The sequence below is a fragment of the Aulonocara stuartgranti genome (genome assembly GCF_965226115.1).
Source record: "Aulonocara stuartgranti genome assembly, chromosome: 3".
Classification (NCBI taxonomy): Eukaryota; Metazoa; Chordata; class Actinopteri; order Cichliformes; family Cichlidae; genus Aulonocara; species Aulonocara stuartgranti.
The window spans coordinates 34,310,240-34,325,129 of record NC_138941.1 but is presented as its reverse complement, the minus strand read 5'-3'; the positions used below and the strand labels follow the sequence as shown (position 1 = coordinate 34,325,129).

Below are 14,890 nucleotides of genomic sequence, written 5' to 3'. Positions count from 1 at the left end.
TATTAAATAACCCCCCCCCAAAAAAGTGTTATAATCACAGTTTAATCTGAGAAATTAGATAATTTTACACATTTATTTCTTACAATTTATGCACAAATAGTTATTTCATTTACAGGAGCAGGATTTCTCTGTTCTGCAGACAAACTTAATTGTACTGTTGAAATTGCACTTCTTTTTAAGTGTGCATTTAAAGTTTATGTGAGTTTGCTTTGTTTTTGGGACTTTAGCTCTGGCCCTACACGGCAGCCAGGCCTTCTTCCATGTATGTAGGGCCTAGTTGTCAGGGCAGCCAGCAAGCGGCGCCTCAGCCCCAGCTGAACTGTCGGTGCGGCTATCGCTGGAAGTGTCCACATAGGATCGAGTTACTCTACGCCCCATCTTTAAGCCCCAGTCAGTGCGCCGTTAGCCGCAGGACAACAGAGGATAGCTCAAGATCCTGGCCGCCGGGAAAGCAGAGCGTCCACACTCATGTAAGTGACTCTCTTTAAACGGGATTCGCTTAAGGAAACGTTACTGAAGTCTTCGGTGTGTACTAACTTCAGCTTTTCTCAAGCTAGACACCCCCTTTGTTAGCTTTAATGTCGCTAATTAGAGGAAAACATTGTGAGACGTCTTCTGTAGCGGTTGGTCACATAATCACACCAGACTGCCTTTAAATAGATCCAAGAGGCTTTTTTTTTTCAAGTAAAAGTGTTTATATATACTGCAAGAAGCCAGCTTGGGCGATTGTCTGTGGCCATACAGAGCCCTGATAGTGTGTAACTTCTTTCCCGTCCCCGCGTCGGGAAGCCTGTTGCTTTCTTGCTAGATGAGATGGGGAAAGAGGAGGAGGAGGAGGGGTTGAGAAAATCGGATTGTCCCGAGTGCCTTGTCGACTGTATTCAAAACACCACCGAACCTGGGCAGGATATACCAGCTTTAAACAAATACGACGTACTAAACGCTTTATTAAGCAAGAAATAACACGGGTATAGTGCTAATTTCTTTGATTTTTGGTGGGTAGGAACTCCGCGATAAAATAACTGCGTTTTCTTATTAGCTAACTATACTCGCCACAAACCTCACTAATGATTATTTTCGCAAGGAAATGCTACCCGCGGAGCTAAACGACTTTTTTGGAGGCTGATATCTAGTGTGTAATAGCGGCTAATGAGCTCCTCCGGCCTTCTGTGATTCATTACATACCACTATAGTGTGTGCATCCTTAAGCGATTCACTTAAGGAATGGTAAAGCTACTTTCAGACACTGAACCACATATGTCATTGAAAAAACCCCACATATAGTATACTACTGTTGCCACAAGTGACTGTAAGGTGCGTGTGAAGGCAGATTTATTACATAAATACACCACTACATGAGTGAAATACACGGCTAACATACTAGCTCATCACTCAGCATAAAAGGTAGGACACATGCAGTAATGAGTGAAGCAAATGCATAAACAAACCAGAGCTGTGGTGATCCTTTTGCCACAGATACTGCAGCTATTCTGAGAGTCTATACAGGGCTTTTAATTGTCTGAGCAATCTCCTTTAATCGTGTAACGTCTCCCTGAGTCATATCATGCTTGCTTACAAAGCCACTCTCTGCAGCCAAGTGCCATGTTCCCTGCATGGGCTCTGTTAGCAAGCACCCCTTAAAAGAATTAGGTAAATATAAACAACATGATCACCTTCATCATGCATTACTGTTAGCTTTTAAAGCTTTAAAGGTACTGAGAGTCTTTATGAGCTTATTGGCACTGTCTTTTTTTTTTTTTTACACAGTAGAGGAGTCACTGCTCCTTCTCTTGCCTTTCTGATCTGATTGCATGCACTTTGAAGGTAACAGTTTTTTTTCCAAGGCAGCATTTGGAGTCAGTTTCACAAAGATATATTTTTTTGACAGATTCGATAGAACAAATAGCCAGACTTCACATAGATGTTTGAATCCACCCATTGTGCAAAATGAGACTTTGATTTCAAGCACAATGGTACAATGAAATATTGGTAAATTAAGACTTTTTCCAGGTAAAATAGTCAGAAAATATGTGTCTGAAAGGAACAGTGAGCAGGATGACACCAGTCAATAGCAAGGGTGATTTACTGAAGCAGCTTTTAGGGAATTTAAAATAATAACTATAAATTCCTGAGCTGATTACTTCATAATCAGGTATCCCTTTAGGTATTTTTTTTTGCAGAATATAAGCGCTTTTTTCCTCTTTTGCTGTGTGTTACCATAGACATTATAAAAGCCAGTGGTAACCATCATAATGTTGTTGTTCAATGATAATGAAAAGGCAAATGACAATTAAACACACCAGCACTGTCACTAAAACCTGACATTAATGTTGCCATAAGACCAGCTCACTGTGCTATAATATCAATCTACGATTGATTGGGGTCAGTTTGACAATTACATGTAATCTGTCTGCATAACTATTACATTTACACTCAGCAGCCTTCCGGCTCTACGGGAATATAACCAGAATACAAACAACTGGCAGCCAGTGGAGTTGAGTCCTCTCGCGTTGTGCTCATTGACAAAGACTCAATCTATCTGTAAATTAGACAGCAATTATTTGCAAACCTTTGACAATCTCCCTGAGAGCGATTGCAGTCATTCCAAGTCAGTCTGCAACTATTTGCAGAAAGGTTACCTCGTATCAGGTGACCTGTGCTATCACCTTACCTTACCCTCAAGCTCTGGACAATCACAAGTTTGGTCGAGCCAGTGTAAAGTAAGTTTGCACACTTACCATTATCTCAGATTGGTGTTGCACGAGATGATCCATCTTGTTTGTAGTAATACCCAACGAATTTTAATTTAGCTAATAAAAATGTATTTTTTGGTGTCGCAGAACTAATACAATATCACCACCTAAATTAGTGCGATACTGTGCTCTATCTGCTCGCCCACCCCCCACTCCTAATATTGACCAACAGTTTAAACACTCATTTATGAGCTAAGTAACACTGCAAATAAAAAGTCAGTGTAAACTTGTAATTTATAAGGAAAAAAATGAACAACAATTAAATACGAAAATTGTCATGTTAGCAGGGTGTTGTGTTAGTTTTAAAGCAGCTTATAAGATTGTTGTATGAGAGGATAATTAATTATCATTGTTGTATGAGAAGTGAGGTGATATTTATCTGATAAAAGCAAAATGGATACTCAAGCTTCATCTAATACCGGCTGTATGAAATTTCAGTAATGTAAATTACTTGGTATTTATTCATCAATAAGAGCATTAGTGGAATACAAGGGAACTAAGAAGCTTGAGTAGAAGCGCTTTTCTGGCAGCCGGTTTGTCGAGAGACTCGACAAACTGGGACAGCTATTCAGCACAATGGTGCTCTGATGCACACAGTGAAGCATTCTTCAGAGATAAATATGGACCTAACAGAAATGAAATAAATCTAGTTTCTTTTTAATGTTAATCTTTTGAACAGAAAATGTGTAAGTTGGGAGGAGAACCCAGGAGGAGCATGAGCCATTTTTCTTGCTCTGAGAGCTTTGTGGAAGTTAAAAATAAAAGGAAACAGCGTGAATTAGTGGTCTAATATTTAGTTCTCTGATTGCTCACAAAAAGACATTAAATACTGAATTTGTCATTTTCAGGCCTTGATGAAGGGAACACTACACATTCATCCGACGCTCTAAAAATGATAGAAACAATGGGTAAGTGTTTGGTTTTTTAATTGTTTTATGCCAGGCATCTATAAAATATTCATGATTTCATCCATGATTGAACCAGCTTTAGGGTTGAGTGTGGTCATGATAGCAGACTGCTGAATCCAGTACCAGTACTCGGTTTAATTAAGATTCAACACTGCCATAATCAAAAAAAAAAGAAAATCTTCTTTTAAAAATGAGCAGTTTTTGCACGGGGGTTTGGGTGTCCGTCTCTGCTGGCTGTGCTTTGCACATTTGGCTTAAGCTGAGAGTTTTCTCAACCAGCGTAAGAGGCCCTGGATTCAGTTCAATGTCCGTGGGCTGCCAATGTTGCCATATCTGATAATGTTGCCATAAATTTGATTGTTTGTTTGTGCCCATAGAGATTTATTTGCCCAACTGTCAAGCATGACGCCAAATTGGTGCTGCCAGCTTCTTTCTTTAAAACAGCAATCTGTGGTCACTCTCAGGACGCGAATGTTGACTGTGTGTTTGTCAGCTGTAAATGATGAACTGTGATGAATACGTGTGCTCCAGGCACTGCTCTGCTGGAAAACTGATAACACTAATTCTAAATTAGCCTAAGCATCGTTTCTGCGTTATTATTAAAAAACAAAATCAGAGTTTTCATATAGCTCCAGATCTTTAATAAGTCCATTTTGGCTGAAAATACAGATTTATTGGTTGGGTTTCACAAAAAAAGAAGCTTGTTTTAACGTATTTCAACTCTTTATCACTCTACAGTTAAACATTTAGTCAGCTCATTATTCCTGCCATTGGTAAATGTCATCTTCTTTCCCAGTAGGTCTATGGCAATTAGCACATTTGGCTGATGTATCTGTGACTCCTTAGGCTTTGCTCAAGGACCACCTTTTCTTCTGCAAACTCACACATAGTTAGGTCCTTAGGTTTCTGGACAGTGACGCATTATTTGTGATTTTGCCTCTGTACACAGTCACAGTGGATTTCTAATTAAATTAGTCAAGATGTGACTGAAGTGCAGACTTTTAACTTTAATTCAAGGGGTTTTGCAACAGTTTTGCATTAACTGTTTAGGAATTACCGTCATTTTTATACATAGCACCCCATTTTCAGACGTTCAAATGTAGTTGGACATTTGACTGACAAGTAGTTTCATTGGCAGGTGAGGTCGATTCCCTCATTACTCATTTATGAGGGAAGTAATGAGTCCAAATGTTGAACTTTATGCCAGCATTAGCAGTTCAATAGAACTCTCAATCTGAGGTTTTAAAGAGACAATGATGCAAATGAGGGACGCTATCATTAAGCTGAAAAACCCAAATAAACCTGTCAGAGAGTTCGTCAGTCTGGTGCATTCAACATCGAAAGAAAACTAAAGTGGGTAGTTACAGAATTACTTCAACGACTAATCAAAACAACTTTGCAACAACATATAACCAAGTCAAGACTACACTCCAGGATGTAGGCATATCATACAATCAAGAGACGCCTTCATGCAACAAGGTACAAACTCCTGGTTACCCCCAACACCAGGAAGGACAGACTAGACTTTGACTAGACCAGAAATAATCGAAAAGAGCCGGCACAGTTTTGAAAAAAGTCTTTTGAGAGATGAAACCAAGGTTAACTTAGACCAGAATTATGGGAAGAGAGAAGCATGAGAGAAGGCAAGGAACAGTTCACGATCCAAAGCATACGTGAAGCCAATGTTATTCTATGGGTATGTAAGGCTACAGGTAGACCTAGGTCACACGTGTTTATTGTTGATGTGGATGCTGGTAAAAGCAGCAGGATACATTCTGAAGTATAAAGAGCTATACACTTCTCAGATTCAGCCAAATGCAAAACTGGTTGGATGGTGTTTCAGAGTGTAAATGGAAAATGACCCAAAGAATACTACAGAATCAATTCAATGAACATGTAAGGGACCTAGTGTTCAACAGAGCATGCTTTTCAGTTACTAAAGACAAAACTAATTGCAGCAAAGGGCTTCAAACAAGCAGCACATGAAGGTTACTGCAGTAAACACCTAGCAGCATCTACACGGGCGAAAAACAGCATTAACTTATGCTAATGGGTTCTTACAGTCCTTATATTAAAAATTATGTTAGCTTGACTGCAATTCGTAAACAGTTAATGCAATACTTTTGTGGAAAAGTGTCTTTGTTCAGACACTTATGGACCTAACTGTCCATGCCACATTGATTTAGTATTCCTAATTATCCACATGGAGGGAAGGACAGTGGAAATTTTACATTTGTCTGGACTGAGCCAGTGGTGAGCAGAAAAAAATCTTACAGGGCTCAAGTGTTATTGGCCTATTTACAACTTTTTGTTCAAACAACAAAGCTTTTCAGTGCAAAAAGTGTTTTGGACCTCGTGCACGGCCTATTAGGTGTTAGTCACAGTTGGTGAGCTTCTGAAATTGCTTCATTTTTGCTCAGATGACGTCTGGCTGGCCCATCCTTACTAACAAGCCACTCTGGAGTTACTCGGTTGTAGGGCTTATAGAGGATCCAGCAAACAAAGCGTGGAGGTCCCAGTCCTTTTATCTTTTCCTCCTGATAACCATTCATTCTACGCTCCTGTGTAACCCACCATTTGACCCTAAAGTCAAGAAAAGGAAACATTACTATTCCAAAAACAAGCAGTGCATTGAAAATTGAGTTTTTTTCTTCTGTGCAAAAGCTTGTGGCTACATGATTTTGATATAGGCCTGTTGAGAGTCAACCGGCCTTAACTAAGCCTAGCCTATACATTTACAAGTCATTGAGTTATTGTTAAACATAAATATGTTAAAGTCATGTTTCAAATGGTTGTGGAGGCTTTTTTTTTAAAAGAATCCTCTTAATAATTAAATCAGGATGCCTAAATGAATAAATGAGGTAATATCCAAACACTCTTCCCACCCTCGCTATCTTCACCCATGAACTGATGAAGTCTTTGTCCTCGCCACCTCTCTCCACCTCTGTCACTCCCACACCTCCGGCTGCCTGCATCGTCGCCTTCACTCTGGCGCTGTCACTGAAACATGCGACGGTTTGCAGACACGCAGCGTGCCTTGCAGGCGGTGGAGCGACTCCAGGCCAAACTCAAGGAGCGGGGAGAAGTGCCCACTGAGGAGAAGCTCAGCCTGCTCAAGTCAGTGCTCCAGAGCCCCCTCTTCCATCAGATCCTGGCCTTGCAGAAGTCTGTCCAGCATCTCAGAGATCAGGTAAACCCCAAACCTTTTTGCTTAAAAGTTTTATATTTTCTCCAATTTGGCTCACATTTCTTATGCCATGTTTTTCTTAGACTGTGTGTCTTAAGGATAGAGATTATATGATGTCACAGATGGTTAAAAACACTTTCTACTTACTTTAAATGTAATATTTATACATTAATATAACTTATCAATAGTTGTCTCAAAAGACACTGCGGGAGAGAGCCACAGATTCGTAAAACACCTAACAATTAAATGCAGAGTGGTTTATAAACACAGTGAGTGAAAAGAGGTGAATCAATAAGAACCATCCAGTGCATCATGGCCCAAAAACTAGGCCTGTGGTAGCTTAACTAAGGGTAATAATAAGAATGATGTATTTATAACACGCTGATCCCGGGTTCATTTAATCAGATTTCATAAACTACAAAAATGATGGGATAGCAGAGGATAGTAGATTGTTATTATAGAAGTTTATTTAAACAGATGCATTTGTGTCATTTGATATGAACTAAAACCTGCTGTTCATTTTTCATAGTACCATTGTAGTGGAGGAGTGCTTGAGCCAGGACCTTGTTCCTGGTGACATTTGATGTTGAGACATAACCTAGCCTTTAATGGGACCTGCCCAGACTTAATGTAAAACTGAAGGTATTATTTCAGCCACAGGCTCCTTGAATTCCCATTTTAATGGCTTCACACTGGCGACAGTTGTGGCAGGACTCATTTTGGATACTGCCGTTAGTTACATGTCGTACACTGTGTGCACTAAATGCCTTCTTGAGTGTTGAAGTTGTGTATGCAGTGGAAGTGATGCTGGAGTTGTTGGGCTGACTGGTGCGTTTTGAGAATATTTGGCTTCTGACCACTGAAATTATGCTAGATTCTAATATTTAACACACATAAACTCCAGACAGCAACCATTTAAGGGATGGTCAGTGCCTTAAACACGTATTTATTGTAATTCTATGTTGAGTGTTTTCCGTCATCACGTCTCATCCTCCTCTGCCTCACTGTTTGGCGCACTTCCTATTTTATTTTGAAGGTTAGCTCCTCATGCGGCCTCCTGTGCTTTTACTTCCCTCCTTTGTTCTTTTCCCAATCTCATTAGCGTTTGATTGACTTCACCTTTTGCACCTTGACCAGCCTGCTGTTGTGGCTAAAGTGTCTGTTCTTACAGGTCAGCTATTGTCTATTTCTACATGTCTGTGGGACAATCTGAATTCGTTCACTCTGACCGGCCTGTAACAGTATTCAGTGAACCTGCAGTGGGATTTTGTCAGTGGTTTTTTCAGCATCATGACAAAAAAAGAAGGAATTTCTAAGATAAAACTGGAACTCCTGCTTTAGCTCTACCTCAGCTAGGCTGGAATGTTTCTGATATCCTTATTCAGGTTTTTATCTCTCCCTGCTTCCTTGGTGACCTCACTGATTCTACTTCTGGCTTATGTCAAGACATCCTCCCCTCACCCTTTCAATCCCCATTCCCAGTAGTGTTTGCCGCTATGGCCAAATTGCTGTCAGGGTCCACACAAGCCAGATATAATATGGGTACATGAGCAGAGATACTTTTTTCTGGCTGATTCTCCCCATTGAGAATTAAACATCTGAGTGGAAGGAAAGCACTCTCAAGTCACAGAGGAAAGGGGCCAGGGTAAGCGTTTCAGAGAAAGAGACGAAAGTATGCGAGCTATGCACTGGGAGGAAGGGATGTTCGCTTTTTTACCCCTTGTGGAATTTAGATTTAAAAAGCCCCGTGGCATTTTTGTGCGCCAGCGATTTGACTTATTTCAAGAATAGGTACCTTCTTTTGTGTGTGTGTGTGTGCAGATTCCTCTGTTTTATAATAGAAAACTTAAGAAGCAGCCATTCAACTTAAAGTTCGTTCAAACCAAAGGATGGACCTTTTCTGTGTTATAACAATAGTAATATTTTTGAGAAATGAATAGATAAAAAAGCAACAACTATAAGTGTGTTATGTTTCTTTGGGGCTTTCAGACCCAAGCTGTGTTTGTGTGGCCGTGTAAATCAGAACCAATTTGGGGAGATGGTTTGTTTTTGTGTTTTGAGGCTGACACACAGTCACTGCCCATCTTCTGGCTCTGCTAGTTAGGCCTTGCTTAGCCCACGTCGCTATGGCGACAAGGCCCTACTCTCCAATGAGAAAGAGGCCGCTGCCACTGTGTGAAGTGGGGCAGAAACAATTTCTTAAATGTTCAAGAACCAAACTGGAACTTTAATCCTCTTAGCTGGGCCCCAGCTAACAAAGCTCATGCATGAGCACGGCAACTTAGCAGCATGCTACGCTAACTTAGCCGGGCCCACGGGGTTTTGTTTGCTGTGTGCGGCACTAATGCATCCTGTCCAATGGAGTTTTGTTTCTGAGTGCTAATCTGGGACTGTATTTAAAGGAAGCGTGATGTACAGTACATGTTCTCGAAGCTCTGAAAGTCGCACAGTCCAACTTCCTAATGCAAATTTCACAAGTTCACAAGGACAGCTTTAGCCTGGCAGCGCCATATGCCAAATGGAGTGTTTATAGAATTATTGCCGTGCATTACGTCCGTCCTTTTGAATCCAATTCGGAAAGTCATAAGCATTACACCCTTTGGCTAATGAAATCGGGAAAACACTGTTTTATGTAGTTGTCGCCTTCATGTAATTCATCTGTCACACAAGTAAAGTCATTGCAGTAATTAAGAGCCGAGCATATTAAAGCATCCAGATGGCCAGCGATGCTTCTCCCTGGCCCCGATAAAAATATTGTATTTGGAGCCTCATCATTGTTGGAACATCAGCTAAGAGCTATTATCTCCTGAAGGATTAGAGTGCCATAGATGCAGCTAATCATGGAGGGATAACAAACTGTCTGCCATCTCGGTGGTTTTTTTAGACACTCAGATCCAGAGTTTTGGTGTCTAAAATTTAATTTGCAAGATCTTTATGTTCAGAGTACAAATGAGGCATAATGGGCCTTTTTTTGTTTTGTCCCTTAAAACTTTTAATTGTCTTTGGTTGGATTAAAGCCAGCAACTGCTGCTGTGTACAGGATCGCTTTGGAGATTTTCTGAGCTGTTATGCCCCATTCAAACTGAAAGCCCAGCAGTTTTGGATTTGATTCAATAGCATTCATGTGTTTGAATGTGGACCTATTATGCTTTTCTTTATGTTTTGTCTATATACTACAGCACTGTATGCCAGCCAATCAGGCGAAAGATGGGTAAACTTTTATATATGTAGTGTTTCATGTTCACTTTAAAGGAATGTAGAAGGAAGATCCAAAATCCAGGAGTAAACATAGAAGTGTCAGGGAGGTATCTGTAGTTTTCACATTTCTGTTTTATCATTTCAGGGGAGTGTCCCTTTATCACGAGGGAGTGATCTCACAGCAGCCAAGCCCAATGGCAGCCATGTTTCCTGCTCAGACACCCCAGCTCCCACGCACGCCAATGGGAAGACGTCATCTGAAGAATTTGAACATATTATCCACTCCATGGCGCAGGTACAAACAGCTAGAAGGGAGGCAGTTATTGTAATGCGTGCTAACATTTTGTTAATTTATTGTCGGTTTAAGCTAGATGGCATATATTGACAAAGCGTGTGGAATCTGCATGTCGTCCCCGTGTCTGTGTGGGTACTCAGGCTCTCTCCCACAGTCCAAAGTGTCTCTCTGTGTGACTGCCCAGGGTGTACCTTGTGTTTCGCCCTACGACAGCTGGGATAGGCTTATGAATAGAATAGAACTGGATATGCAGAAGAAAAGGGATGCGCATAAGCTAAAATAATGCTATTGTGGCAAGTCTATTTTGAAACCCCAGTAGACTTTTTTTGTCAATCTTTTAACATTTTACTGATTTTTTACACAAAAATAGGCAAGATTACTTTTTAATAAGTCCTATAACTCAAACCAAACATTCAAAGAGAGTCAAAAAAAGAAGAAAACTCCGCAGTGCTCCTCTCTCTTGAGGCACTTCAAATAGACTTCTAAAGGCTGCCTGTAGCTTTGATGCTTTAGTGAATCAGCACAAGGCCAATGTGTGTATATATATATATGTATATATATATATATATATATATATATATATATATATATATATATATATGTATATATATATATATATATATATATATATATATATATATATATGTATATATTACAAGGTTTGTGTGTGTATTACGCAGGGACGTTATGTGACGCATGTGGATCTGCAGAAGCCAGTGTCCGGAGGTCTTGGCTTCAGCGTGGTGGGCCTAAAGAGCGAGAACCGCGGAGAGCTCGGCATCTTCATCCAGGAAATTCAACCAGGAAGTGTCGCTCACTGGTATGCAGGAAAAACATGCTGCTATGCAGTCTTCCAGACATTCTTTCAGCATCTGGTTAATTGTTGATTTCTAATTTGAAATTTCTAGGACTTTGTTTCAGACAGTCAGGTGGGTGCGTTTACAGATTGTCTTGGGAGATTAGAGATACTTTTATACTTGCCAGGAAATACCAGAGTAAAGCTGTTGTGAGCTGTTGCAACACATGTTGCGTCACACCAATCCTAAAAGAGTGGAAGCTGCATTTTTCATGTTTCAGATATAAACACCCTTAAATGTATTCACCCAAAGACAAATTCAAAGTTACAGGTACAAAGATTAAAGCTATAATGTGGTATCTGGTGACTATAAGGGTTCTCATTCTGTGTCCTTGCCTCTGCTGCATGCTTCTTCCCCGTTACAGCGATGGGAAACTCAAAGAAGCCGACCAGATATTGGCCATTAATGGCCAGCCTCTGGACAAGACAGTGACCCACCAGCAGGCTATAGGCATCCTGCAGAGTGCTTCAGACAGGGTGCAGCTCACAGTGGCCAGAGGGCCAATACCTCAGCTGGCCAGTCCTGCAGTGTCCCGCACGCCCTCTGCTGCCAGCACATTATCAGCCAACTCCAGCGCGGTAATGAGTACACTGACACACCAGTGGGGCCTCTGCAAGGAGCGTGTTGTGATCTGACACAGTTTCCATGTGGGGACTTAAGAAACTACATGCACTTTGCTCTTTGCTCTGCAATCCCCATCCAGCACCACGACACAGAAAACAAACATACCTGTTAAGTGATGTACATTTTTCCTAATAAGACACTGGGTAACATTGTGTTTCACTTCTGTTACTGTCTCAGTGGCAACATGTGGAGACGATTGAGCTTGTCAACGATGGCACCGGTCTTGGCTTTGGTATTGTTGGAGGAAAAACCACCGGGGTTATAGTCAAAACTATACTTCCTGGAGGCATTGCTGATCAGGTGACTCTTTAGCTGTGTCTGTCACTTCTTTAGGACATGTCTTTTTTCATCGCTCACAGCCAATGACACTTTCAGTGTTCTAGACAGATGACTCCTGTCAGTTATGTGTAATGAGTAATTGCAGGAAAGCACAGAATTACCTGTCACTTAGGAGTGACAATGCCATAATGAGCGCAGAGTTAATATAGAAATCATTTCTTGCCACAGGATGGCCGCCTGCGCAGCGGGGACCACATCCTGAGAATCGGAGACACCGACCTGCTCGGCATGGGCAGCGACCAGGTGGCCCAGGTCCTGAGGCAGTGCGGGAACAGGGTGAAGCTGGTTGTTACCAGAGGTCCTTTGGAAGAGACTCCCTCTGCTTCTGTCATGCCTGTGGTGCTCCCCACTGTCAGCGAACAGCAGGTAAGGGCATCTGTTCCTCTGTAAACCCAAATACCTCTTTTTAATTTTTTTTTACATCACAGAGACGCGTGTCTCATTCAAATTGATTTTATGACTCGCACTATCCTCGCAATAAAGCGTTTTCTGGAGAACCCGTCATCCTGATGGTAATTGCCTGCCATGCAAGACACACCATACACAGTTATATATATAAAAAACTTCACACATAAACTTCAGGTCCTTTATATCCAGTTTTATCTTTTCTTCCTGCTTGACAAGCCAGTACAAATGCAATTAAAGAAAATTGCAGGTTGCATCACCTGTGACTCACACTTTGCTTTACGTTCCCAGAAAAAGAAGGAAAAAAAAAAGCTCAGAGCCTCCTACAAACAGCAATTTCATGGCCATTTTCAGCACTCGCTTCTATTTTGACTTGATTGAATGATTAGTGACTCACAATGTGAATGACAAACATCATATCCCTGTGATCACACACAGTAACTGTGAGTCTTATTTTTGGCTGACAGGTACTGAGCGCTCATTAATCAAAGTTAAACAATGTATTTTGATGTGCCGCAATTTTCCTTTCTTCTGTTCCAAAGTAAAACATCGCTTTCATTTGGTTTCTGCTGTGATGCTGACTCATTTCTCTGCGTCTACACGCAGGGCTACGAGGAAGAGGATGCTGAGGCATTTGATGTGAGCCTTACTAAGAACACCCAAGGACTCGGGATCACTATTGCTGGTTATGTTGGAGATAAGAATTCAGGTGAAAAACTGATTTTTTAAAAAATAATATGGAGATTTTATATTTCTATTATATATGCCAGTTTTTAAATTGTGTTGATAGGCCACGTAAAACCAGAGTAGAAACCAGGTAGAAACAGGAGCAGTGATACGCCTGCTGCTGTCAGGCCTGCAGGTATCAGGCTGTGACGTTCTCCTTTATAGTGGAGTGGTACAAATAATTTGTGTGGCATCTTATTGAATGCCGAACACCTGATCGTTCTGTAAATAGTTTGAAATTTCTGATTATATTCAGGGATCTGTAATTTGTAAAGTTAGTAAAAAGTGCCCTCCGTTTATTGAAACACAAATTGAAACACATTTAATGTCTTCACCCATTTATGTGTCTCAACTGTTCTGATTCCTCAGAGCCCTCTGGTATCTTTGTTAAGAGCATAACAAAAGACAGCACTGTAGACCAAGATGGCCGTATTCACATTGGAGACCAGATTATAGCAGTAAGTACACTAATTATGCTCTTTTGGTTACGGCTGGCTTCTGTTTTCAGCAGAACGAGATCAAACATGCAGCAAATGTTTCATATTATCATTGATTGTGATCAAATTTACACATTTAGGCAATGGAGGGAAATTATGAGATGCATGAATTTGAATAATTCCCAATTATGCTTTTTATTTGTTCTTCTTGCGACTCTGAATATAAAAGAGTTTTGAAACAGGACACCGAGCAGTTAAGTCTGTAATTTCATTACTGTAGGTCATTAACAGTGAAGCCATGAGTGGATGTTTTTACATGTTTTCTTGAAGAAGTTCTGACTTACTTGTGTGCTGGTGTGTGAGGATGGACTTGCTTTGGGAGTTCACCTAAACGCTCATGATTGTGAGGGATTTAAAACTATCTACTTCCTACCTGCCCTGAATGACCTAAATGAATGAAGTCGTGGATTAGACGACACTCGGGTGCAGAAATCAGTCTTTAGTTAATGCCATTGCAGTTCATCTCTTTCCAGCAAGAACATAGATGGCGCTTCAGCACACTCATATTGTGCAAGCAAGCCGTTCTGCCTCTCCTTTAATCCACCGGCTCACGAGAGATCGCCCTCTGCAGGTCGACGGCGTGAACATCCAGGAATACACCAATCAACAGGCAGTTGAAGTGCTGAGACACACGGGCCAGACGGTCCACCTTAAGCTGATCCGGCGGGGCTTCAGGCCCGATGAGATCCCCCCTGTCACAGCCCCCGTTGTCACCGTCCTCCCCCCTTCCACCACCATCCCCACAACCACCACCGTCATGAAGGAGCTGGAGCTGGAGAGAAAGAAAGCTGAGGAGGCTGCTGAAGGTAGGATGGATTAAGTGAGAGAAATTTAATGAGGATAGATTAAAAAAAAAAATCCCTTACTTCTCATCATCCTGTCAAAAAAGGTGTCATTTGATGTGTAAATTTGGCTCAGACAGGAGTTTCATGATGCAGTGAGGAGTCATTTCCATGTGACTCCAAAAGGAAATTTCAGACACTTTTATGGTGTTGTAAACAGATGCAAACAGAACTTACTCCTGCCACACACAAATGTTGTTGGCTGGAGTTATGGCCTAAAACAACATCATATGCATAGAGTGAGGAAGCTGAAGCCTGA

The 14,890-nt window shown here is 41.1% G+C and overlaps 1 protein-coding gene across 6 annotated transcripts in view; it reads left to right on the top strand.

Annotated features, from left to right (window-relative positions):
• The first annotated feature begins 259 nt into the window (after window positions 1-259).
• The window catches only part of mpdz (multiple PDZ domain crumbs cell polarity complex component), a 50,799-nt gene continuing 36,168 nt past the window's right edge, over window positions 260-14,890 (top strand). For 3 of the 6 annotated variants that reach the window (XM_082526260.1, XM_082526259.1, XM_082526257.1), the window contains exons 1-11: window positions 261-470; window positions 3,602-3,661; window positions 6,685-6,851; window positions 10,192-10,341; window positions 11,022-11,161; window positions 11,563-11,776; window positions 12,000-12,122; window positions 12,330-12,527; window positions 13,173-13,275; window positions 13,662-13,750; window positions 14,361-14,595. In XM_082526260.1, coding sequence (XP_082382386.1) covers window positions 3,646-3,661; window positions 6,685-6,851; window positions 10,192-10,341; window positions 11,022-11,161; window positions 11,563-11,776; window positions 12,000-12,122; window positions 12,330-12,527; window positions 13,173-13,275; window positions 13,662-13,750; window positions 14,361-14,595 — 1,435 coding nt within the window. In that variant the 5' untranslated portion in view covers window positions 261-470; window positions 3,602-3,645. Of the gene's footprint in view, window positions 471-848; window positions 969-3,601; window positions 3,662-6,684; window positions 6,852-10,191; window positions 10,342-11,021; window positions 11,162-11,562; window positions 11,777-11,999; window positions 12,123-12,329; window positions 12,528-13,172; window positions 13,276-13,661; window positions 13,751-14,360; window positions 14,596-14,890 lie in introns of those variants that run through there. The other 3 variants (XM_082526258.1, XM_082526255.1, XM_082526256.1) reach the window with 2 other exon arrangements.